The sequence below is a fragment of the Emydura macquarii genome, unplaced genomic scaffold (assembly GCF_026122565.2).
Source record: "Emydura macquarii macquarii isolate MOO-44397 ecotype Brisbane River unplaced genomic scaffold, CSIRO-AGI_Emac_v2 contig_670, whole genome shotgun sequence".
Taxonomy (NCBI): Eukaryota; Metazoa; Chordata; order Testudines; family Chelidae; genus Emydura; species Emydura macquarii.
In genome coordinates, this window is record NW_027130807.1 from 1,114,278 (window position 1) to 1,140,865 (window position 26,588).

Genomic DNA, 26,588 nt, shown 5'->3' on the forward strand with positions numbered 1-26,588 from the left:
TAAAGGATGACAAGCGCATTAGAGTGAATTGTTTCTCTTTGATGGGGTGAATGACTTCGAGTCCACCACTGGGAGGAGGGAGATATATCTTCTGCCCGCGCCCTTCAGTCCTGACTGGAAGGCCCCCACCTCCTGCAATTCCAGTCTTGCCCCACGCTGTCTGCTCCTCGGCCCGTGCCCCTGACTCCTGACCTGTTTGATTTTATTGCTACAATAACTTGTGAAATGGCTTTCTGGGTGTGAGCCGTGCCACCAAACCCTGACGCCTTACGGAGGGTAGGACGTCTGTTAATTGCTTATCCCAGCAGGCCCTGTCTATCCCGCTTAATGACCTGAACTCTGTCCTCCCCTGCAGCTTCCTATGGTAGCTCACCAGCCTGGGAGCATAGATGATGCTCATTGGCTCTCATGATGGACACCCACTCTCTGGACGTGCCCGTCCTGCTGACTAGCAGCCTGGAGCTGGCTGGAGGCTGCCTGGTTGCCCAGTGCTTGGTGCTCTGCACTCTCATGCCAGGGTCCCTGCTCCGATTCATGGTTTCTGATGGACGGAGCAGTTATGGTCTGAGCCAGCACCCAGTAAAGACTCCCATTGACTCCAACAGGCTTTGGATCAGGCCCTTAGTGCACTGGAGATCATCTCCTGGCCTACACTTTAGTGCTATTCTGTACACTGGGACAAATCCATGGTCGGTTCCCCACAGGGCTGGGGTGTGCTCTGGGGCCGGAAAATGACCTAGTCCTTAGTGCTCCTCACCAACAAATACGTGGAGAGCCAGGGCCAGCAGGAGCTCTGGGTGTATGGAGGGGCTGTTACATGCTGAAATGTGTGGGAGCTGGGGTGATGTCACTGCACTTTAGAAATTAGGAAGAACCTAACTCAGTCAGACCTGAGACCCAGCTAGCCCAGTTTCCTGTCTCCAGCACCAGCTGCTTCAGAGGAAACCCCAGAGTGAAGAATGAACCGGGGCAGCCAGAGTCGCACTCTCTACTCAGCAAGCAAAAGCCAAGTAGTGGCTACAGCAGGGCACCCAGATAAGGGCCAGCAGCCCATGGATCTCACAAACCACAGTGATAACTGTAACTTGCCTGCTCCAAGGATTTTCACCCAGCTCTGTGAGAGGATTTTTCTAAGCACATGGCTTGGCAGAGAAGCCAGTTTGGGAAGGTGCCTCTTTGTTTAGACCAGAACTGGGTCCTTCTAATGGAAATAGGGACTAGCGCTGTTTGATTCAAAAGCTGATGTCCTGTTTTGGTTTATGAGGCTGTCTATGCCTAGAGGAGAAACTACAAACTTCAGTGTAAGGAGGACGGTTTCCTGGCTCCTCCCACACTGGCCTCAGATGAACAGCGAATTCAGAATAAGGTGCTCTTATTCCAGACTAAGAACATCCACACAGGGAGTTAATGGGAACAACGATTCTGCTTGAAATTCACACCATATCTTAATGCAAATTCACTTCCCAGTGCAGATAAGCCCTGAGTCCTTTACTTTTAACTAAGTGACACATTTTTCCAAAATAGTTGCTTTTACTGTCTGAGGCCTGGTCTAGAGCACAAAGTTAGAGCGAAGCAAGGCAGCTGCTGTCATCCTAGTGGAATGCGTGTCTACGCTTAAATTTATCTCCTGTCGATGTAAGTACCCCGTTACGCTGACACAACACCAAGCAGTGGAATGCCGAGCAGTGGAATGCCACGGTTGATGCATAATGTGACTGTAGTCACTGCGTTATTTATGTCGACCCTAACTGTCTGCAGCAGCTGGCCCACAATGCCCCACGCTGGCCACTCTGGTCACCATTGTGCACTGCACTGCTCAGGGCTCACACACAGATCAGAAAGCCTTTCCCCCAACTCCTGCAAAGCTCTGCAATTCCTTTTCCTGATTACCAGCTTGGGGAGCCCACCCAACAGCTCTCCAGCGTTGAGTGCAACTGGCCATCTGGCCATGGTGGCTACATGCTCCCGGCTGGAGCAGACAGGAGATATTGGCTCTCCTGGGCCTGTGAGGAGAAGAGGCTGTGCGGGCACAGCTCCGAACCAGCCGTAGAAACGTTGACATCTACAGGCAGATTGGAGAACACTCAGAGTTCATAGATTTCCACCTTCACTTGGCTGTGACCTGAAAATGGGGGCATCCTCCAGAGGGAAGGTGTGAGAGTTAGGGGACATTTCCCAACTAACTTTCCTAACATTTCCATTTCTGAAAAGAAATTTCATTTAATGTATTGATTTAAAGAACAAGACAGGAGCCCCAGAGGAACTGGAATGGGACACAGACATTTACCTCTCGGTCATTGGTTCCAATCTGGCCCTGTGTTGGGGAGAGGGCACCTCAGTGGAAATGAAGCCTTCCACACTTTGGTCACCATTTGCACCACAGCCATGTAGTGGGGAACTGGTGACTCTGGGGAACTGGGATATGGAGTTTTACACCTCTAGGTCATTGGTATGACTCTGAGTCCAGGTCCGCTCAGGGTGCTGCAGTGAATGCACTGGAAATAGGATGCATGGCAGGAATCTGAGTTATTGGCTGAGGCAGGGGAGTGGGATCTGGAGCCTGTCACTTTGAGGGCGCTGGTTCCAGCTCACTTAGTTCAGTAGTGAATGTCTTTGTCACCTGCCAGCTCTTGGATGGAATATGTAGGTGAAGTAGACTGGTGTGCTCCACCATTTCCAGTGGGACATGTCAGAGTAGGGAATGCTCTGTTTTGAGGACGAGGTGTGGGAGTGGGTAGATGAATGTGATGTGACTGCCCTCAACATATCTGATGGGCAATGGTAAGTTGTGGTTGCGAATGACAGGCTTAAGGGGTTGGCGGGCTATGGAGACACCAGCGGAGTTGAAGAGATGTCCAGCCCTCCTTGGGTAGAGGGGAAGGTCATCATGACTTAGAGTTTAAGGGGAGAGAAAAGGAGATCCTGGCAAGTGAATACCTGCACTGGGAGCAGATCCTGGGTTCAAGTACCTATGGCTGGGATGTATGGCGAGGCCTTGCTGCTTCACCCTGACACTGCAGCCACGCTGTTCCTGGCAGGAGGCCATCCATTGGACTTGGGTGCCAGGCCATGTGCCAGGAGCAGCTGCTCTGCCTGAAATCACCATGAGAATCCCATGAGGTTAGACAATGGTGTTTAACTTTCCATTTAGCACTGTCCGCTGCTAAGCCTGTGGGGACAAGCCAATGCCAGGGGAAGAATGAGATTTTGACGTGACTGGGAGTGGAGTCGTCTAAGGCCAATGACAACCTTAACAAAGGGGTCTGGATCTGGGCAGGGCTGACTTTGCCACACTGTGTATGAGAACTACAAGGTTATCTGAGCGGCACTAGTCCTGAAAATCCCCTTATCCAAGGTCCTGGCATTTGGTATTAGTTTTGCAAATGGGCAGGTATTTTCCATTCCCTGCTCCAGGTTTTTCAACAAAGGGGCTAATCAGATGTCAGATGTAGAGTAGGGAGGTTTGCTTAGGAACGTCTAACACCAGAGAGACCAGCCAGGCACCTTGTAGCTCCCTGAAGCTGTAGGGGTTAAGCCTGTCCTATGGCATCCCCTGCTCTTCCGGCCTTGGGTCTCCCAGCAGTCTGCCAATGCTTCTCAATCTTGACCCGGTTCTTATTGCCGTGGGGTATGAAACACATGCCAAAGCGCCTCAGTCCTGAGCTCTGGGCCACTCGGCTAGTCCAGCAGTTGGTTCCTGACAAAGAACTGGCAGGTGACAAAGACCGAACTGAGTAAGCTGGAACCTGTGCCCTGGAGGTGAAAGGCTCCATATTCCACTCCTCCAAGTCAGCCAGTTGCTCAGACTGTGGCATGCTGCACACGCTATTTCCCAGTATTCACAAACTGCAGCTCTCTGTGCTAACCGGGGGCTCAGATTCAGACCCATGACCTAGAGCTGTAAAGCTTCATATCCCAGTTCCCATAAAGGAACAAATTCCCCACAACATGATCTATCGAGGACCCTTCCAGGCCTACGCTTCTATGATTCTATGGCTGTATTGCAAATGTTGCCCAAGGTATGTAAGGCTCCAATCCCATTGAACTATCTTCTCTCTGTATGGGGACAGATTGGAACCAATGAGCGAGAGGGGAATGTCTCTGTTTCCCATCTGAATTCCTTTGTGCCTTCCTCCTTGTTCCTTAAAACAACCCAGAAGCATTTCTTTTCAGAGCTTAGACAGGAAACGTCCCTGAACTCTCATTCTCTAGAGGTCACAGCCAAGTGAAGATGGAAATCTATGAAAATTGAGTGTTCTCCAAAATTTCTTTAAAGGACATTTTGGAAGGTCTTATCGGGGAAAGTTTGCATTTCTTATCAGAGTGATTAATGTGATATGAAAAGCGCTGCACTATGTGTTTATAAGAAGCAGCACCCTGGTGTTTCTCTACATTCCCCATTCATCCCCACTGACTTGCGTGTCGGAAAACATCATGAAGTGGCTTCTGCTCCTGAGTTTGGTGGCACTCTCTCAGTGCCGGATGACAAAGTGAGTATTGGGGAGACGCACCTCCTTGGGCGACTGAACTTGGCTTTCTACACAGCAATGTGTGATTATCAAGGGGAGCATCTGGCCTGCTGATCATCTCTCCATTCTTGAATAAGAAGCAGCTGGGAAGTACCTGTAGCTTTCTGTGGTAGCAGAGGTCTGAGGAAGGAAGGACTCGTGGTTAAGGCACTGGAGTGGGACTTTAGAGATCTGGGTTAATTCCTGGGTCTACCAAAGACTCCCTGTGTGACCATGGGCAAGTCACTGAGTCTTTCTCTGGCGATCACTTGTCTGTATGTCAAATGGAGGTGATAATTTTAGTATTTATTATTTGTATTATCACAGCATCTAGGACCCATAAGTCATGGACCAGGACCCTATTGTGTTACGTGCTGGAAGACTGTCCCTTCCCCAAGTAGATAGCAACCTCAGTGTGTGATGAGATGACAGATGGATACAGACAGACAGGGGAGTACAAGTACAAGTGACCAATCAGTCAGCCTGAGGGACAGTGGTCTCTGCCCAGCAGCAGCCAAACTGTTATGGTTTTTTTAATAGGCACCATGACAGAAAAGAGTTTTTTTAAGGAGGGATTTGAAGGAGGACAGTGAAGTAGCTGAGGAAGTATCTCCCAGCCATAGAGGTAGGGAGGAGAAAAGCATGAAGGTGCTTAAGGGAAAATGTAACAAGTGGGCAGTGGAGGCTGGCATCATGGGCCAATTAAAAGGAACTTTTTTTAAGCCAGGAATTCCATCATACAGATTCTCTGCAGGTTTATGATTATTAAGCTCTGGTTAGTGGGTGGGGGAATGTGGAGCATGATGTGTTTGCTTGTCAGGGGCCTGGTAGTGCTCAATGGAAAGTAAACGTTGTTGTCTAATCTGATGGGATTCTCATTGTGATTTCAGGCACAGCAGTTGCTCCTGGCACATGGCCTGATTCCAACTCCTGTGGATATTCTCCTGCCAGGAACAGGATGGCTGTAGTGCCTCACTAAGAAGTGAGGCCTTCCCACCCATTCAGGCCATTTGGACTTGAACCTATCATCTGTTCCAGGGCCAAGAAATCAGACTTCAGGTTCAGGGCCATCCAGGATCTCCTCCTTTTCTCTCCCCCTAAGGTCTATTTCATGGTGACCTTACCCTCTGTGACATCTGCTTTCTTCTTGCCCTCCAGCAGAGGCTTCCATAGTCCACCAATACTTTAGCCCTGTCATTCCCAAGCACAGCTTACCATTTGGCCTCAGTCAAGTTGAAGTTACACTAATCCACCATTGCTTCATCCATTGACTCCCAAACAAGGCGTTGCACCCCATCCTTTCCTACCCTCCACTGTCTGACTAGGAGATGGATGGAGACCACCAACATATTTCACTCAAGGGCTGTCAGGCAACAAAAACTTCTGCTTCTGAAGTGGGTGAGTGAGAACCAACACCAGAGAGGTGAAAGGCTCCATATCCCATTCCCGAGTCAGCCAGTTGCTGACTGTGGCATGCCCCACAGTCCACTGACTTCCACTCTCTCTGCTGCCCTGGGCTCAGATTCACACCAAATAACTTAGAGGTGTAAAGCTCCATCTCCCAGTTCCCATAAAAAACCCTCAGTTCCTCACTACCTGGCTGTGTTGTCATTGGTGCCCAAGGTCTGGAAAGCTCCAATCCCATTGAGGTACCCTCTCTCCCAACACGGGGCCAGACTGGAACCAAGAATCGAACTGTGAATGTCTCTGTATCCCATTCCAATTCCTTTAATTCCCCATTCTTTTAAAAACGTGCGGCATTTCTTTTCAAAGCTTAGGTGTCCCTGAACTCTCACCCCTTCCCTCTAGAGGACACCCCCATTTTCAGGTCACAGCCAAGTGAAGGTGGCTATCTGTGAACTTTGAAAGTTCCCCAAAATGTCCTTAAAGGACATTTTAGAAGATCTTATCAGGAAGGTTTACATTTCTTATCAGGGCTATACACAGAAAAAGCGCTGCACTATGTGTTTATAAGAAGCAGCACCCTGGTGTTTCTCTACATTCACCACTCATTCCCACTGGCTTGCGGGTCAGAAAACATCATGAAGTGGCTTCTGCTCTTGAGTTTGGTGGCGCTCTCTCAGTGCCGGATGACAAAGTGAGTATTGGGGGAACGCACCTCCTTGGGCTACTGAACTCAGTTTTCTACTCAGCAATGTGTGATTATCAAGGGGAGCGCGTGGCCTGTTCTCATTCATTGATCAACTCTCCATTCTCGAATAGGCAGCCAATGGGAACTACCCATAGCTTTCTGTGGTAGCAGAGGTCTGAGGAAGGATGGTCTCGTGGTTAAGGCACTGGAGTGGGACTTAAGAGATCTGGGTTAATTCCTGGCTCTACCACAGACTCCCTGAGTGACCATGGGCAAGTCACTGAGTCTCCCTCTGGGGATCACGTCTCTGTATGTGAAATAGAGGTGATAATATTAGTATTTATTATTTGTATTATCACAGCATCTAGGACCCATAAGTCAAGGACCAGGACCCCATTGTGTTAGGCGCTGGAAGACTGTCCCTTCCCCAAGTAGATAGCAACATCAGTCTGTGCTAAGAGACGACAGATGGATACAGACAGACAGATGGGGGAGTACAAGTGAACAATCAGACATTACTGGTCAGCATGATCGACACTGGTCTCTGCACAGCAGCAGTCAAACTGTTGGGTTTTTTTTTATAGGCACCACAACAAAGGAGAATTTTTAAGAAGGGATTTGAAGGACAGTGAGGTAGCTTTGCAGATACTTATGGGGAGGACCTCCCAGTCATAGGGGGCAGGTGGGAGAAAAGCACGTAAGTGCTTGATTGAAAATTTAACAGGTGGGCAGTGAAGGCTGGCATCATGGGCCAATGGGAGGCGAGCATCGATAGCTTGATAGTGAATGAGGGATGAGAGGTAGGGTGGGATTGAGTGTGAAGGGCCTTGAAAATGAAGACAAGCAGTTTATGTCTGATGTAATAGAGAAGGGTGAGCCAGTGGAGGGACGCAAAGAGAGGAGTGTCATGGTGTCACGAGTGCTATACTCTCCACTGGATAGTATCTCTTCCTGGCCTTTCTGGGGATTAGCTCTGCATGGCTCATGCCCCTTTCTGCAGTTGCACCCCATCTCTTCGTCACTCCCTCTTGATCTGCAGCCCCTCTTTCGCTCCAGGAACTGCCGCTGCCTCTTCATGACGGGGCCCTCCACCCAGGTCACCATGTGGCTTCCCCTTCTGGGGCATCATAGTCCCTTCTTCTGAACAGGATCAGGCACTCTTCCCATTCTCTGCCCAGCTGGTGCCACTTCCCCAGTGACTGGTAGGGGAACCTGGGCCCACCCTCTCATCTGGGTTCCAGCTGAGGGATCCTCTAATCAGCAGCCAAGGTCTATTCCTTGCTGGACTTTGCTGCCACTTTCCCTGAGCCTTTCCTACCAGTCTGGCTTCCTCCCTTCTCTGGTTTCTTGGCAATTGAGACATGAAAGGAGGAGAGCTGGGATGACAGCTATAGCTGTGTGGAGGGATAGGAAAGGCTGCATCTCAGCGAGATTATGCAAGAAGATTTGGCAAGATTTAGACATAGCCTGGACGTGAGGAACTAGACAAAAGTCTGCGATGAAGATGAAACCAGGTTACGGCCTGTGTGAGAGGCAGGATGGTGGTGTTGCCCACAATGATCAACAAAGGTGATAGTCTGGAGGGGTTGGTGGGAAGAGGAAGATTAGGAGCTCTGTTTTAGTCATGCTGATCTTGAGCTGATGGCTAGATGTCCAAGAGGAGATGTCAGAGAGACAGGCCTGTTGGGATTTCCTCCAAGACCCTTTCCAACTTGGCTTCCCAAGCACTCGGTTATATTCCAGCTTTGCTCACTCTGGTGTCTTCAGTGTGCAGCAAAGCTACGCTGGGTTGATCAGACTCAATCACACGGGGTGTAAGCAGGATGCATCACAGATCCAAAGTTACACAGAAAACGGTTCCTTTACATCCATTTACACGTTATGTTCCATTACCATACATTGCATAACACGTTTTGGGGTTGGCTTGATTACTTTGTAGCAACCAATCCCTGTACGGCATGCTATATCCCTGCCATGTGCGACTTACTCATCTTTATGTTCTCGGCTTATCCTGTCCATTGTTATCCTGTCCTTTGTAAATGGTTCCCTGGCTGATCCCTGCCTTATCTTGGCTACTTCAGCCATTCTGTCTCTAGATTTACTGACCCACTTACCTGTCCGGGTTAGTACAGACATTCTGTGTTCAGCCTGCTGATCTATTTCCCTTCCTAATCCTGTCTCTCAAAAAATGAAGCCTTCCCCATGTCCAATTACTCCCATCAAGCCAGGCCTACAAGATCAAGATTTCAGCTTGGACAAAAGGTGACAGGTGTAGCATAGGGTGGCAGATCCATGAGTCATCAGTATGGAGATAGTGGTGGAATTTTATGTTTGCAGATAAGATTGCACAGAGATAAGGTGTAGAAGGAGAATAGAAAGGGACCAAAGGCAGAGTCCTTTGGAACCCACACAGAAAGTTGGAGGGGGGGATCCTCTAAAGGCATTGAAGGAGCAATTACAGAGGTAGGAAGAGAACTGTGAGAGGAGAGAGTCATAGAAGCCAAGAGAGAACAAGATTTCAAAAAGAAGAACAAGGTCGACAGAGTAAAGACAGATGATAATACTCCCTGTGTCATAGAATCATAGAATCATAGAAGATTAGAGTTGGAAGGGACCTCAGGAGGTATCTAGTCCAACCCCCTGCTCAAAGCAGGACTAACTTCAGCTATATCATCCCAGCCAGGGCTTTGTCAAGCCTCAGCTTAAAAACCTCTAAAGATGGAGATTCCACCACCTCTCTAGGTAACCCATTCCAGTGCTTCACCACCCTCCTAGTGAAAAACTTTTTCCTAATCTCCAACCTAGACCTCCCGCCCTGCAACTTGAGACCATTGCTCCTTGTTCTGTCATCTGCCATCCCTGAGAACAGCCTATCCCCATCCTCCCTGGAACCCCCTTTCAGGTAGTTAAAGGCCGCTATCAAATGCCCCTCATTCTTCTCTTTTGCAGACTAAACAAGCCCAGTTCCCTCAGCCTCTCCTCATAAGTCCTGTGCTCCAGCCCCCTAATCATTTTTGTTGCCCTCCGCTGGACTCTCTCCAACTTGTCCACATCCTTTTTGTAGTGGAGGGCCCAAAACTGGACACAATATTCTAAATGCGGCCTTACCAATGCCGAATAGAGGGGAATAATCACTTCCCATGACCTGCTGGCAATGCCCCTCCTAATGCAGCCCAATATGCTATTAGCCTTCTTGACAACCAGGGCACGCTGCTGACTCATATTCAGCTTTTTATCCACTGTTACCCCCAGGTCCTTTTCTGCAGAGCTGCTGCCTAGCTCGTCGGTCCCCAGTCTATAGCTGTGCATGGGATTCTTCCTTCCTAAGTGGAGGACTCTGCACTTTTCTTTGTTGAACCTCATTAGATTTCTTTTGGCCCAATCCTCCAGTTTGTTTAGGTCACTCTGTATCCTATTCCTACCTTCCAGGGTATCTACCACTCCCCCCAGCTTAGTATCATCCGCAAACTTGCTGAGGGTGCAATCTACCCTATCCTCCAGATCATTAATAAAGACGTTGAACAAAACCAGCCCCAGGACCGACCCCTGGGGAACTCCGCTTGTGATCGGTTGCCAGCTAGACATGGAGCCATTGATCACTACTCGTTGAGCCCTATACTATAGCCAGTTCTCTATCCATTTTATAGTCCATTCATCCAACCCATACTTCTTTAATTTGCTGATAAGAATACTGTGAGAGACAGTATCAAAAGCTCTGCTAAAGTCAAGGTATATCACATTCACCGCCTTCCCTACATCCACAGAGCCAGTCACCTCATCATAGAAAGCAATCAGGTTGGTCAGGCATTACTTTTCCTTGGTGAATCCGTGTTGACTGTTCCTGATCACCTTCCTCTCTTCCAAGTGCTTTAAAATGGATTCCTTAAGGACCTGCTCCATGATTTTTCCAGGGATTGAAGTGAGGCTGACCGGTCTGTAGTTCCCCAGATCCTCTTTCCTCCCTTTTTTGAAGATGGGCACTATATTTGCTTTTTTCCAGTCCTCAGGGACCTCCCCCCATTGCCACGAGCTTTCAAAGATAATAGCCAATGTCTCTGAAATCACATCAGCCAACTCAAGCACCCTCGGGTGCATTGCATCCGGCCCCATGGACTTGTGTATGTCTAATCCTTCTAAATAGTCTTGGACCTGTTTCTTCAGCACTGCGGGATGTTCGCCTCCTTCCCATTCTGTGCCACCCAGTACAGCAGTCAGGGAGCTGATCTTGTCTGTGAAGACAGAGGCAAAAAAGGCATTGAGTACCTCAGCTTTCTCCACATCCTCCATCACTAGGTTGCCTCCCTCATTCTCTAAGGGGCCCACACTTTCCCTAATCTTCCTCTTGTTGGCAACATGCCTGTAGAAACCCTTCTTGTTCCCCTTCACGTCCCTTGCCAGCTGCAACTCCAATTGTGCTTTGGCCTTCCTGATTTCATTCCTGCATGTTCGAGCAGTGTTTTTATAATCCTCCCTAGTCATCTGACCAAGCTTCCACTTCTTGTAAGCTTCTTTTTTGCGTTTAAGTTCGCCAAGGACATCTTTGTTAAGCCAAGCTGGACGCCTACCATATTTGCTATTCTTTCTGCACATCGGGATGGTTTGCTCCTGTACCCTCAATAAGGTCTCTTTAAAATACAGCCAGCTCTCTTGGGTTCCTTTCCCCCTCATATTAGCCTCCCAGGGAATCCTGCCCATCAGTTCCCTGAGGGAGTCAAAGTCCGCTTTTCTGAAGTCCATGGTTTGTATCCTGCTGTTCTCCTTTCTTCCTTTTGTCAGGATCCTGAACTCGACCATCTCATGGTCACTGCTGCCTAGGTTGCCACCCACTTCTACTTCCCCTACCAAATCTTCCCTGTTTGTGAGCAGCAGGTCAAGAGAAGCACGGCCCCTAGTTGGTTGCTCCAGCACTTGCACCAGGAAATTGTCTGCGACACTCTCCAAAAACTTCCTGGAGTGTTTGTGCTCTGCTGTATTGCTCTTCCAGCAGATGTCAGGGTGATTGAAGTCTCCCATGAGAATCAGGTCCTGTGAACTGGAAACTTTCCCTAGTTGAGTAAAGAAAGCCTCATCTACCTCATCCTCCTGGTCTGGTGGTCTGTAACAGACACTCACCACGACATCATGCTTATTGTTCTTGCTTCTAAGCTTAACCCAGAGACACTCAACTGACTTATCTCCAGTTTCATACTGGAGCTCAGAGCAGTCATAGTGCTCTCTTACATACAGTGCAACTCCTCCACCCTTTCGCCCCTGCCTGTCTTTCCTAAACATTTTATACCCATCCATGACAGTGCTCCAATCGTGAGAGTTATTCCACCAAGTCTCAGTTATTCCAATCATGTCGTAGTTTCTTGACTGTGCCAGGACTTCCAGTTCCTCCTGCTTGTTTCCCAGGCTTCTTGCATTTGTGTACAGGCACTTGAGATAAGTAGCCAATTGGCCTACTTTCACAGTATGAATCACAGTGTCCATCTTGTCTATTTCAACACTAAGCTCTATAGGACAGTGACTGTCTCTTGCTGTGTATTGGTGTAGCTCCCAGAATATTAGGCTCTCTCAGTGCTAGTTATGTGTGGGCTGGGGAGTTTCCAGGGTCCTACGGGAATTGAATGCCCAACTTGCACTGACTTGCAGTGCTCTGAGCACCCAACTCGCTTATACTCCTGCGCTAATCCCAGCTATAATACATGATCTCAGTGCAAAGTAAAAGCTGGATTGCACAGTATTCCCTGACCACAAGGTCTGTCTATTGCTTATTTGTTACTGATCAGTCTCTCTCCCAACCCTTGTTGACTAGGGTCTCCCTGAAGAAGGGGAAATCCTTGAGGCAGAACCTTAAGGAACATGGCTTGCTGGAGGATTTCCTGAGGAAGAACCCTTACAACCTGGCCTCCAAATATTTCCCCAGCCTGAACAATGAATTTGCCACTGAGCCCCTTTCAAACTACATGGACGTGAGTACGGCAGCTCATGTAACTCCCTCTCCTCATCAAAGCTTTTGATTCCTTTACCAGCTGCTGATCTCTCCCTTCTCCCAAAAGTGTCCCAACCCACTCCCGCACCGATGTGTTTCCAACCGAGCACCCACCTTGCTGCTGCCAAGAATCCTCCCCAGCCTCCAGCTGTGATTGGGTGGCATTGAGAAGAGCACTGGGAATGGCACTCCCTGGGTCTATGGGCTCCCCGCATCCCAGCCCACCCTCCCACACACTGAGATTGATGGGAGCAGGGACTAAATAACTCTGCATCAGATGATCTGTGGCTATTGGATGCCATCAGGTGCTAGGAGCCATGCTGGGGACAGTGATGGTGGAGAAAACACCAGCTCAGGCTAAGCTTTTATCAATGGCACTGTAGCCCAGATTCTCAGCTGGGGGAGCTACGCCGGTTTACACCAAATGGAGATCTAGTCCTTGGGTGACAATGGTTCCCTTGCTTTACACTGTTCTTTATCCTGCTTTGGCAGATCGAGTATTATGGAACCATCTCCATCGGCACCCCAGCCCAGGAGTTCTCTGTCCTCTTCGACACCGGCTCCTCCAACCTGTGGGTGCCCTCGGTGTACTGCTCCAGTGCACCCTGCTGTAAGTCACCTGCAATGCCTCTTGCCTTGACATGCCAGCTGGGCAGATTGATTGAAATCAGAGAGATTTAAATCAAAAAGGAATCCTTGACTTAATTTATTTTAATCTTCCTTTGCATTATACTTTTTAGTTACTTTTCTAAAGGAAGTGCTAATCAGGGGGATACAATATGTCAATGCACATTTATTTATGGAATTATATAGCTTAACATAATTTATTCAGATACTTAATTTGCATGTTTTAAAATTATGTTAAAAATGGTGAAGGATGCATTTCTTATTTACTACATAATGATTAATTTTTGATTTGTGTTACACTCTAGATGGAAATTGGAATTCAATTTAAAATGCAAAATCCAGCTTTTTAAAAATTATTAGTTAAACAAAACTACTTGAAATAGTTGTATATATAAGAAAGAAAAATGTATCAAAACATGTTTTGCATTTAAAGTGAACTGATTCATGAAACAAAGGAAGTGTTATCTGTACTCAGTGAATTGAACTGATTGTTTCTGGTCAGCCATGTCCTTCAGGATTTTAGAACTTGTAGAGCTCATCCTCTTGTACCTCATTTTTATTCAGAGATTGGAAGAGGAAAATAAGTGTTCCCACTTTTTCAACTCCCAATCGCTTTCTGAAGTTGTCATGAACTAGTCAGTGAACTGCACTAGTTAATAAATTGACATGAAGAAAGTATTCTCTCTGCATCTGCAGAAGAGGCTACTGCTGTCAAAAGGTAGTTTAGCTTTAGCACTTGAAGAAACTCTGGTTCTTCTTCGAGTGCTTTCTCATGTCGCTCATGCCATGGTATATGAGGCACTGCCGGCCCTACACCCCCTCAGTTCCTTCTTTCCGCTCGTGACAGTTGCTGGAACTAGCCTTGCTCTCAGCAAGTACTATTCCCCTTCTTTGAACTTGTTTGTTATTCTAAGTAGTTTAGTTAGTTAAGTAGTTGTTAAGTGTTGTTAAAAAGAGTAGTTAGAAATAAGAGAAGTCCCTGCGGGGACTTAGAGCGGCTGGACTATGCCCCGGTCGCTGGGATTCAAGCCGTGTGCTTCCTATGGGAAGACCTTCTTGCTCAGCGACCTCCACAACCGCTGCCTTAAGTGCTTGGGGGAGGCACACAGAAAAGAAAAGTGCAAGATCTGCAGGGCTTTTAAACCAAGGACTCAGAAGGACTGAGAGATCCGGTTAAAAGCCTTGCTGATGGAGGCAGCACTCCGCCTGACATCCGGGCTGGCCAACTCAACCTTGGCACCGAGCGTGACCTCAGTGCAGAGTGCACCGCTGGCACCAGCCTCAACTTGGCACTGCACAACATCGCCGACTCTAGCCTCGATTCGGCACCGAGCAACATCACTGGCACCGAGGAGAAAGAAGCAGTGCGCGGAGCACGGACACTCCCCTGTGCCGTTGGTACAGGCAGGGTCGAGTACGGAGATGCACTGGACCCGGCCCATCGAATCTTCTCCGGTGCCTGTATCTCCGATCAGGGAGCCTCCCCTGACTCCTGGGTATTGGAGAGTGCCCCTGCCGACGCCGTCGACACTGGAGGCTTTTCAGGTGGCAAGAGCTTTGTTGGCCTCGTCTATGCCACCTCCGCTCCCCCCTCCGCCGAGGGAGAAGGGGCCGGTGTCACGGGGAAAACCCGCATTGGGTCCCCCTGAAGATGGAGATCCTTGGTATGGGGAGGAAGATCTCCCGCCGGATGGCCACCGGGGTTAGAGCAACGCTCCCCCAGCAGTCGCTCCAGGTTGGCGTTGTCGAGCCGGCCTGCTTTGACTCAGGATGCGGAGTCTCCCTCTTGGCGCCGACGTCAATCCCCGGCACCGGAGGCAGCACAGGCCAGGAGGCGGCACTGGTTGAGGTCTGCCAGGCAGCGCTCGGAGAACTTCTGTCCAAGTTCCCTGGCGCTGAGGAGTTCGCCCGTGCCCACATGGCACAGACCCCAGTCGCTGTCAGAGGACCCGGCACCAAGGAGTTTGCCCACACCAAGGCGGCACAGAACCCAGTCGCCATTGGAGGACCCGGCCCCATGCAGTCCATGACGTGGAACCCGGTCGCCGGAGTCTGGCTCAGCACCGAGGAGCTCGGAGCGGCGCCGACCTCAGTCACTGAAAAGGTCTGCAGGGCTGCACGACAAGCGGCACCGGAAGTCATTGGTACCAAGATGACATTCCGGTACTTCTAGCTCTTTAGAGCTCACCTTTGTTTGTCGTCACCGTTTGAAGCGATGGAGGGAGTCCTCGTCGTCTTCCAGGTCGGAGGCGTTGAGAGGACGGTCCCCGGCATGGAAGGACGTCCGGGACCAAGGACATGCACGACATCGCCGGTCCAGTGACTCGGGGTCTCCCAAGGGGGACAGCCGTTGGGAGAACCGACGCCCCTACAAAGCGTCACAGCCCGTGGCGCAGTCAGCCTTGAGTTGGCCCCAGGGTCAATGGCCCCAGCAACGGCCTTATTGGACCCTATGGGGTATCCAGATGGGGCCGGGACCCCAATCCATCCTGTCATTGGGGATGCAGTCCATGCCTCCAGCACAGGAGAGGGCCCATAGACACCACTCCTCGGACGAGGAGTTGGACCCCATGGAGGGACCCTCAGCAGGTGCAACCCTTTGGCAGGAGGGGGCATGCCCGCAGGACGTGCCTCGGCAGTCCTCTTCCTCCTCACCGGACGAGACAGTCTCCCGGGACCACTCTGTGCCACTGGAGGATTTAAGGGTGCACCAGGAGCTGCTCAAGAGGGTGGCCTCCAACTTGGGGCTGGAGGTGAAAGAGTTAGAAGAGGCCGAAGATAGCTTCTTTAATGTGCTGGCGGCGGCTGCCCCAGCAAGAGTGGCCCTCCCAGTCCATGAAAGGGTCCTTAAAATTTGCCCTGTGGCAAATCCTTTCCTCGGTCGCCCCACGTCAAAAGTGGCTGAAAGAAAGTATTACGTCCCAGCCGAAGGGTTTGAGTATCTGTTCACTCACCCTGCCTGGGAACCCTGGTGGCAGATGCGGCTAACCAGCGTGACAGGCAAGGTCAGCCCGGGTCCACTCTCAAGAACAAAGACAACAAAAAGCTGGATTTGTTTGGGAGAAAGGTTTATTCCATGGCAAGCCCGCAGTTCAGGATTGCCAACCATCAGGCCCTCCTGGGTAGATATAATTTCAACTTGTGGGACTCCCTCAGCCGGTTCGCTGAGGCCCTGCCCCCAGGACCAGGCCGCAGACTTTAACACAATCGTAGAGGAAGGAACCACGGTGGCTAGGGCAGTGCTCCAGACATCCTGTGACGCTGCTGACTCGGCGGGCAGGGCCATAGCCTCCACCATCTCCATGAGAAGGTGCTCGTGGCTGCAATCCTCGGGCCTGTCCCAGGAGGTGCAGCAGGCGATTCAGGACCTCCCCTTTAATGGGTCGGCCCTCTTCTCCGATCAGACCGATGCGAAGCTGCACGGTCTGAAGGACTCCAGGGCCACGCTTTGGTCCCTGGGCCTGTACATGCCCCAGGCTTCCAGGCGTCAGTCACAGCCTCAGGTGCAGCAGCAGCCAAGACCTCTGTCCAGGCCTTTTCAACCCGATAGGAATAGGGATAGGAATAGGAGGTTTAGAAGGAGAAATCAGCCCCCCAGCTTGTCCTCAGCTCCCCAGCATGGGCCCCCCAGGAGGTCGGGCAACCAGAGCAGAAAATTTTGATGGTGCGCCCGAGGGTGGCGCCCCGACTGCTCTCCTGGATCCGCCCTGCCCCTTCCTAAACAGGTTAAGACCCTTCTATCCCGAATGGGCAAAAATCACTTTGGACCTTTGGGTCCTTGGAATAGTCTCAGGGGGATATGCCCTACAGTTTACCTCTACCCCCCCCAACAATCCTCCCCCGCCGTCCCTCTTCAAGGACCCCTCTCACGAGCAACTCCTCTTACAGGAGGTGGACACCCTCCTCAGTCTGGGAGCGGTGGAAATGGTCCCTCAAGGCAAAAGGGGGAAAGGGTTCTATTTGAGATACTTTCTCATCCCCAAGGCAAAGGGTGGTCTGAGACCCATATTAGATCTACATCATCTAAACAAATATGTCAAACGGCTCAGGTTTTGCATGGTCTCCCTAGCCTCCATTATCCCTTCTCTGGATCCAGGAGACTGGTATGCCGCCCTCGATCTCAAGGAAGCATACTTTCATGTGTCTATCCTCCCCAGCCACAGGCGCTTCCTCTGCTTCATGGTGGCTGGCTCCCACTACCAGTTTACAGCCCTGACCTTTGGCCCATCTTCGGCTCCAAGGGTGTTCACCAAGTGCATGGCGGTAGTGGCTGCCCACCTGAGACGAAAGGGTGTGCAAATCTTCCCTTACCTGGATGATTGGCTGGTCAGGGGCAGATCCAGGTCCCAAGTGCAGGAGATCGTGACCCTCACTGGCTCCATGTGCAGCAGGCTAGGACTGCTCATAAACAAGCAAAAGTCCACACGAACCCCAGTGCAACGCATAGAATTCATTGGGGCCACCCTGGACGCTTCCCAGGCCAGAGCCTTCCTGCCTCAGCCACGTTTCGAGGCGATGGTCTCTATCTTCTCCCAGCTGCACCGATGCCCTACGACAACAGCCAGGCACTGCTACAGCTGTTGGGCCACATGGCGGCCTGCACATATGTAGTGAGACTAGCTTGCCTGAGGCTCAGACTGCTTCAGGCGTGGTTGGCCTCGGTATATGTGCCGAGCAGACACCCATTGGACTGGGTAGTCACAGTTCTTAGCCTCCCTGAATTGGTGGCAGACTTCCAGGGCAGTGATGAAGGGTGTTGTGTTCAGGGAGCTGGTCCCGTCGGTCACCCTAATTTCCGACGCTTCAGATGCAGGATGGGGAGCCGACATCAGCGCCAACCTAGGCACTCAGGGGTTCTGGGCGAGGGAGGAGAGGCACCTGCACATCAACGTGAAGGAGCTGAGGGCCATTTGCGTGGCATGCAAGGTGTTCCTCAGTTTCCTGACAGGCAGAGTGGTACAGGTGCTGACAGACAACACCGCAGCTATGTTCTACATAAACAGGCAGGGGGAGCACGTTCCTCAGCCCTCTGCAAGGAAGCTATCCATTTGTGGGACCTTGCCATGAGGCACGATTTCCACTTAACTGCCTCTCACCTCCTGGTTGTTGCACCCGGAGGTGGTGGCTATGATCTTCCAGAAGTGGGGCGTTCCCCAATTGGACCTATTCGCGTTGACCTGGAACACAAAGTGTCCAAGGTTCTGCTTGTTCCAGGGTCGTGAGACCGGGTCGATTTCCGACGCGTTCCTCATTGACTGGACGGGGACCCTCGTGTACACGTTGCTGCCCATTCTGCTCCTGCCCAAGGTTCTGCTGAAAATAAAGAGGGACAGGGTGGACGTTATACTCATTGCTCCGGTCTGGCCGAGACAGCACTGGTTCAGCATGCTGCTGGACCTCTTGATCGCCCCACCTCTGGAGCTCCCGAGGCGACACGACCTTCTCTCCCAGGACCATGGTCGCCTGTTGCACCCGAACCTGGACTCCCTGCACCTCACAGCCTGGAGGCTTTGTGGCTGACGGAGGGAGAGAAAGCCTGTTCGGTGCAGGTCCAACAAATCCTGCTTGGCAGCAGGAAACCCTCCACACAGGTCATGTATCGGGCTAAATGGAAACAATTTACCTTTTGGGTGGAATCCTGGGGCATTCCGCCCAGCCTCTTGCCTGTACAGGCGATCTGGAATACCTGCTCCAGCTAAAGCTCCAGGGTCTGGTGCTGGCCTCGCGGAAGGTTCACCTGGCAGCCATTTTGGCCTTCCATCAGCCACTAGAGGGGAGATCCCTGTTCTCCCATCCCATGTCGGTCAGATTCCTCAAGGGGGTGGAGAGGCTCTATCTGCAGGTACGTGACACGGTGCCTCCCTGGGATCTCAACCTGGTCATCTCGAGACTCATGGGGCCCCCCTTTGAACCCATGGCTTCATGCTGTCTGCTCATGCTTTCATGGAAGGTAGCCTTCCTGGTGGCCATTACCTCAGCTAGGAGGGTCTCTGAGATTAGGGCCTTGACATCAGAACCCCCTTATACAGTATTCTATAAGGATAAGGTGCAGTTGAGGCCACATCCAGCCTTCCTGCCCAAGGTGGTTTCCCAATTTCATTGTAACCAAGATATTTTTCTCCCCATGTTTTTTCCCAAACCGCACGGCTCGGAGGAGGAGAGGAGATGGCATTCGCTGGATGTGAGACGAGCCCTGGCCTTCTACATCGTGCGTACAGAGCCATTCCGGAAATCAACGCAGCTCTTCGTCGCAGTGGCTGACCAGATGAAAGGCTCACCTGTCTCCACCCACGCATCTCCTCGTGGATTACATCTTCCATCAAATTCTGCTATGAGCAGGCAAGGGTGCCGCTTCTGGGAACCATCACAGCACACTCAACCAGAGCTCAAGCTCGTCTACAGCCTTCCTGGAGAGAGTGCCCCTGCAGGATATCTGCAAAGCTGCCACCTGGTCGTCGGTTCACACCTTCACGTCCCACTACGCCATTGTCCAGCAGGCGAGAGAGGATGGGGGATTTGGCAGAGCGGTGCTGAGGGCAGCTCACCGGTAACTCCTACCCACCTCCAAGGTATTGCTTGTCAGTGACCTATAGTGGAATGGACATGAGCAAGCACTCGAAGAAGAAAAGAAGGTTACTTACCAGTAACTGATGTTCTTCGAGATGTATTGCTCATGTCCATTCCACAACCCATCCCCTCCCCTGCCGCTGGAGTTGGCAGAAAGAAGGGACTGAAGGGGCGTAGGGCCGGCAGTGCTTCATATACCGTGGCATGTGTGCGGGGCTCCAAGGGCCACCGAAGCCGGCCCTACGGGAACTGCTAAAGGGAAGAAAGTTCTGGGAACCGTGCACTGTGGCGTGCACTCACCTATAGTGGAATGAACATGAGCAACACATCTCGAAGAACAGCCGTTACTGGTAAGTAACCTTCTTTTCTGTTCCAGCTGCTGAGCCAATGAAATTCCTCCAGTTCTGTTGACTTTCTTTAAAGCCAGAAAATATGCACTGCTTAATAGTAACCTTTTTATGTAATTTAAATGATTTTAGTAGAGTCAAGTTAATTTAGGCCTTCACATATGTTATCATAATGTCAAGGTTCATTTTAAATAGGTTATTTTTAAAAAGAAAAATGTACTGATATTTAAAAAAATCTGATTTTTTTTAATCATCGATTTGTATCCATTCCGGACGCCAGAGAGCAGTAAGTCTCCCTCCATGTACTGCACTGTGTCAGAGCAAGACCAGAAGCTTGATTCACAAAGGGACGTAAGTGTGGCAATGCTGAGCATTGCCATGCATCAGTCTTAGGCACCCTGCCCTGACCAAGGAAATCACAGCCTGACTAGTCACCCAGGCTCACCGTACAACATATGGGGAGAGTTACAAGCATCACTCTGTGACCATCGGACCCTTCTGTACTTGCAGCAAACCACAACCGCTTCAACCCAGCAGACTCCTCCACCTACGAGGCCACCAATGAGAGCCTCTCCATCCAGTATGGCAGTGGCAGCATGACTGGACTCCTGGCCTACGACACCGTCCAGGTAAATCACAAGAAAGCCCCCGGAGCAGAGAAGGTAAAAGATGAGGAGTTACGAAGACAAGACGCATTTGGGAATCCAAAGCAGGAACTCCACTGGGTGTGGACTGGGAGTGGGGGATAGAAAAAGGGAAGAGAAGAGAGTAGAGCCACAGAAAGAGTTGGGAGACACAGAGCAAGCCGGAGATCATCTGCATTGTTGTATCATGCACACTTAGATTCTGTTTTATCCCCGTACACGCAGAATGAATCTGATACATTGACTCATATTGAGGAGGATAGGTTGCACAGCACCATTGCCCCCTACTGTATGGAATCAGAGCTGCTCTGCTGTGTGTCACAGGCCCTATATAGTCAGTGACTAGAGGACTTTCTACTTTGTAGGGCAGGAAGGCTTTTACAGGAAGATCTCAGTTTTCCCTTTCCTGTTGGCATGAAGTGTGTAGTGACTGTGGCATCCAGAACTGGGATAACTGCTAAATCCTAGGTGATCAAAGGGGTTTTATAGGATTGTTGATATATATAATACCCATTGAACCTATTTCCAGTACTGGGGCCTCATTCTGATCTCACACTGGTAATTCCACCCTCTTCAGCTGAACGACTCCACAAAGACTGAGATCAAAGTCAGACCCATTAGCGCCAACCCACATAACCCAGCCATTCACAGGCTGTTTCCATATGTGGGGGAGAGCAGAGCTCAGGACATGGCAGCGTCTGACAACTCCCCACCCAGTAAAACAGCTTCTTCCTTGGTGTAGCATGTGTGTGATTGTCCCCATCCCTCCCCCAAGGTCGGAAGCATCGTGGATACCAAACAGATCTTTGGCCTGAGTGAAACTGAGCCCGGCTCAGCCTTTGAGTACTCTCAATTTGATGGGATCCTGGGTCTGGCCTTCCCCAGCATTGCCTCTTCTGGAGCCACCCCCGTCTTTGACAACATGATGAACGAGGGTTTGGTGTCCCAGGACCTCTTCTCCGTCTACCTGAGCTCGTAAGTCAGGGCTGGAAACAGCCTGTCAGCTGCAATGAAATTCAGGTTCCTATAGTGCCTCTCATACGATGTGATCCCTGCCATGTTTGCATCAAAATTCCCAAAAAGGAGCAACCTCTGGGGTGGAAAGTGGCAGCTGCTCTGTGTTAGTGATGTAAGCTTTTGGGAGCAGAAATTAACACTAGGTTCTCTAATGATTACATTAAAGCATCAGGGGCCTGTCAAGCACTTCCTAGTGCTGCAGCAGGTCATCAGTATAAGACTAGCTTCTGGGGGAAGAGTTCCCCCTAATACGTCTCCACGGCTCAGCACCTTTTAGCACCAGCCTGAACCATCTGCTCAGTATTGACTCAGATTGAAGAGCAGCAACTATTGAGTCACTGACGCCACTGCCTCAAACAGCTGGGCCTTTCTTGGAATCTCCCATCCAGTTTTAGGGCAGACCCAACCATGCTTAGCTTTTGAGCTCTAGCAAGAGACAGCCCAAACTGATATAAACATAGGGGCTGAGGCACACGTCTCATCTAACCATCCTGTCCTTTCTTCGCTACTAGAGGATGATGTGCCCAGCTCTGACCCCACCCAGCACTCCCCAGCTGTGGTCCTCCTCTAGCTGACGATGCATATGCTATTGTCTCGTTAGCTGACCATTCATGTGTCTTCCTTGACCTTCTTCTCTCCCTTCACTAGCAATGAGCAGAGCGGGAGCTTCGTGATGTTTGGTGGCATCGACTCATCTTACTACACTGGGAGCCTCAACTGGATTCCTCTCTCTGCTGAAACTTACTGGCAAATCACCCTGGACAGGTATTGCCCACCCATGGGCCCTTCCCCTTCATCGTGCTGCCTCAGGGAGACAAGCAAAAGGAGATGCGTGGGGGAGCTGGGAGAAGCTCATCTTACAGAGTGTAGACAAAATAAGAGACAAGGGAGCCAGGATCACAACTTCCTTGTACATATAGAAAAGGGGCTCACCAGTGCAGAGGTTAGATCAGTGGTTCCTCACCTCATCTATACCAGGACCCAGAAACGACCCATGCCTCAATAGTGTGGGGGCAGAGGGAGGGCAGCTGGCTCCCACCCCATGCATCGCGTCTGCCAGGACCTCTCTCTCATCCAGCCAGCTCTGTTTAGCAATTAAGGAAAAGGCAGGGTAATCACAACCCCCTGACATCTGTTCGTGACTCCCAGGTTAGATCGGCCACAGTCCCAGAAGGCTGTAAGACAAGGAGCGGGGGACAGTACCCAAGTAAGGAGAAGTCTAGACTGAAACACGAAGGGAAAGTTCTTGGCAGTCGTACCAAGGGGCGGTGGGAGCTCCACCCTGCAGGCCTCTCACCAGTGGCGTGTGGGCCAAGTGGGAATGAGATTGGGAGTGTTCCTGGGGACGTTCCCCTGACTCTCTCTCTCTTCCAGCATCACCATGAATGGTGAGGCCATCGCTTGCTCTGGTGGCTGCCAGGCTATCATTGACACCGGCACTTCCCTGCTGGCTGGGCCCTCTACTGGCATCTCCAACATTGAGTCCGCCATCGGTGTCAGCGATGGCACGGTAAGGGCGGGGAGCAGGGACGGATACTTCTAGAGGTGTCTGCTACACACAGATGTGATGCGCCATCTCGCCCGATGGAGAGCCTAGTGTCCGAGACACATTTAACCTTTCCTCCGTGTGTTGCCTTCCTCCCTGCAGATCAGCTGCAGTGACGTGAGCAGCCTGCCCAACATCGTCTTCACCATCAACGGTATCGAGTTCCCTGTGCCCGCCAGTGCCTACATCCTCGAGGTGAGCGTCCCACTCAGAAAGCTGCCTCGTGGCCTCTTGGCGAGGGCTTCTGCCTGAGGCCATTGCACTGTGCGTGCTGGCAACCGCCCCCTCTGCAGCCGGCATGAGGCTGCAGGAGCATCACTGAGATGGAGCCCAGAGTCTGTCCCGAGTATGAGAGTGGGGCGTCAGAGAGCTCTTCCCCCTAGAGGATCCATGGGGAGGAATGGTCAAGATCAGGGCAGGCCCCCAGTGAAAGTGACATACAGGAAGAGCAGAGAGGCAGCCTGGAGAGCTGGCCACGGCAGGAAATCACCAGTGCAGGGGTCTTACTGGGCTAGGAGAGGGCTTAAATAAGCAGCTACCCCTACTAGGAGGTTCGCTCAGGAGAGATCACTGCCTCGCACTGCAGGGTATAGGTATGGGCATGGGCATGGGCATCAGGAAGAAGTTTTTGTCCCCCATGATAAATGTTTGCTCACCTCTATGGAGGAACAGGTAAGGTGCTTTAACAGCACACAGCAACATCAACTGGTAGTTGAGGAGAGGCGGTGGAGAAGCCCAAATCCACTTATATTCACTGTAGGATTTCTGGTGGCAGAATATAATCGCTCCCTTTGGAATCTAGACAGGGCCCTGGAGAGAGAAGCCTTCGCTTCCCCAAGGGATGGGTCATGAACAGAAGTGTTGGGGTCCTTGCTTTCCTTCCTATTTGAGTGGCTGCAACCCTTAGCCTCAGGCTGAGGCATGGGGCTGTACAAAGGTAGTTAGGCATCTAAATAGCTCCAAGCATTGGAGACTAACTCACCAGTGCCACTCTCTGCAGCCCATAGAGGTCTCCCATCAAAGCCCTGACCCTGTAGAATGCTTCTTAGGTTGGTGGTGCTGAGATCCCAGCTGAAGAGGGTACAGGTGCAGGCAAATGCAGGCCTGATGGTAACTCAAGAGGTCATTCAAGTTCCTGCCCAATAAATACCATGTCCTATTTTCCCCTGGCACAGGAGAACGGCTATTGTTCCGCTGGCTTTGAAAGCATCGACCTCCCCACCTCTTCTGGAGAGCTCTGGATCCTTGGAGATGTCTTCATCAGCCAGTACTATGTTGTCTTTGACAGGGCCAATAACCAGGTGGCCCTGGCCTCTGTGGCATGAACACAGCACCATCCCCAGGACACTACCATAGAACGCTGACCCCGGACAGTCTCTGTTTTCTAGAGCCCCAACAACGTGTATCGATCTAATTATGCTTACCCCACACTCACTCTCTCTTCTGTAATCTTATCCACAGTAGAATAAAGGAATATAAGAGCATTTGAGTGAATTGTTTCTCATTGATTGGGTGAATGACTCAGAGTCCACTATTGGGAGGAGGGAGATATATCTTCTGCCAGTGCCACTCAGTCCTGACCGGAAGCCACCACTGCTATTGCAGTCTTGCTACATGCCATCTGCGCCTCTGCCAATGCTCCTCATTCCTGACCTGTTTGATTCGGTTACTTCCAAGAGTAACTTGTGAAATGGCTTTCTGGGCGTGAGCCATGCAATCAAACCCTGCTGTCTTAAGGAGGGCAGGACTATTAATTGCTTATCACAGCAGGTCCTGTTTATCCCACACTGGGCCTGGAAGGTGGTGAGGTCTGGCTCTGTAGCCTAAAGACCTGACCTCGGTCCTCCCCTGCAGTTTCCTGTTGAGCTATTTGCACTGTAGCTCCCCATCCTACAGATTTTACATATATAAACCACGATTAGCATACTCATACATTCACACACACATAACTATACTAGCTTATGCTATGCTATACAATAATTAAATCTAACAGGCTTACTCTATCTGGTGATTTGCTACACTGTGTCTCCCACTGCTGCCGCTTTGGCTGCTTCAGCTTTTACACCTGGTTGCTTTTCTCCGCTTTTCTTTGCTCTACTCCCAACTTTTCTCTCTCATGGCCGGTTCTCCTGATCTTTCTTCTCTGAACTGTTTTAACCATCTGGCTTCTTCTAATATCCTGGCGGAACTTTATACATATACATGTATATTTTACTTTACACATTCATTCATAATTTTTACTACATATTCACTCATGCTCACTGTCAGTTATTTACCTCAGATTTATGATCTACTGGCTGCTCAGACATATCATGTGACCTGAAGCTTCCAATTGTATGTGGTCTACCTAGCTTCCAGTGGTGGAGTGACTTTTGCTTATTAAAAAATGGAGGTCAGGAATACAAATGGAGTCTGGGAAATTTCTCTGGAATCAGTCCCCTCCTTGATGGTTTGATAATATTTATATATATATAACCATCACATTTTCTGTTTCAATTCTTATGTTGCTAGGTTCTCTGACATGAAAACACACTTTTCCTTTTATGTCTTCAATCACTGCTTATTCTCCTTGCTGACATCTCATAGCCCATGGCATATTATTTTAAGTGTGCATAGAGCGTGTGCTACCAGTTGCATTTTGTTTACCCAAAATTAATTAGAGTTAATTAGAGTTTGACTGATTTTAATTCCTAATTTATTATTCAAAGCATTAGCCCAAACCTTTTGTTTTAAGGTTTCTGTTCCTGTTGCCTCTGAGACAACGCTTAACCTGTTTTTTAAAGCTTCCCCTTTCATTCCACTTACTATACTTGTACCAGTTGCAATTGCTCCTAACATAATTTCTGTATCTCTTTGTTTCCTTTTACTACTTATTTCCCTGTGTTTCCACCACACCTGAGATATTTTACATTGATTTATAATAAATGAGATACAATTAGGATAACAAACTGCAACTGAGGAATTTTTGAAGTTGACATTTACTTTGGTTAATGACAGGGTCGTGTTCAATAAAGCTAGATAGGTTTGATCTACTTTAATTTTGAAAGGGCCTGATTGCATTATGGTAAATCTTATATTTCTAACTTTTTAGGCATAGGTATATTCAGGGTGGTAGGGGAAGACTGGATCCTGTGAGATTTTCAGGCTTTGTAGTACTAAGAATAATTACCATTTGGGCTAATATCTTGGACTAGGATTATCTCTAGCCAGCAAGTTAAAATTGAGTCTGATTTATTGAGTGTGAAACTTTTCCCCATGAATTTAAT

At 50.1% G+C, this 26,588-nt stretch overlaps 1 protein-coding gene across 1 annotated transcript; it reads left to right on the forward strand.

The window, feature by feature from the left end:
* Nucleotides 1-6,550: 6,550 nt before the first annotated feature.
* On the forward strand, nucleotides 6,551-24,647 carry LOC137148587 (pepsin A-like). Its single transcript, XM_067541469.1, has 9 exons — nucleotides 6,551-6,606; nucleotides 12,398-12,554; nucleotides 13,067-13,184; nucleotides 20,626-20,744; nucleotides 21,535-21,734; nucleotides 22,425-22,541; nucleotides 23,151-23,292; nucleotides 23,425-23,517; nucleotides 24,498-24,647. Exons 1-9 carry the CDS (start codon nucleotides 6,551-6,553, stop codon nucleotides 24,645-24,647), a joined length of 1,152 nt encoding a protein of 383 aa, XP_067397570.1.
* Nucleotides 24,648-26,588: the final 1,941 nt, after the last annotated feature.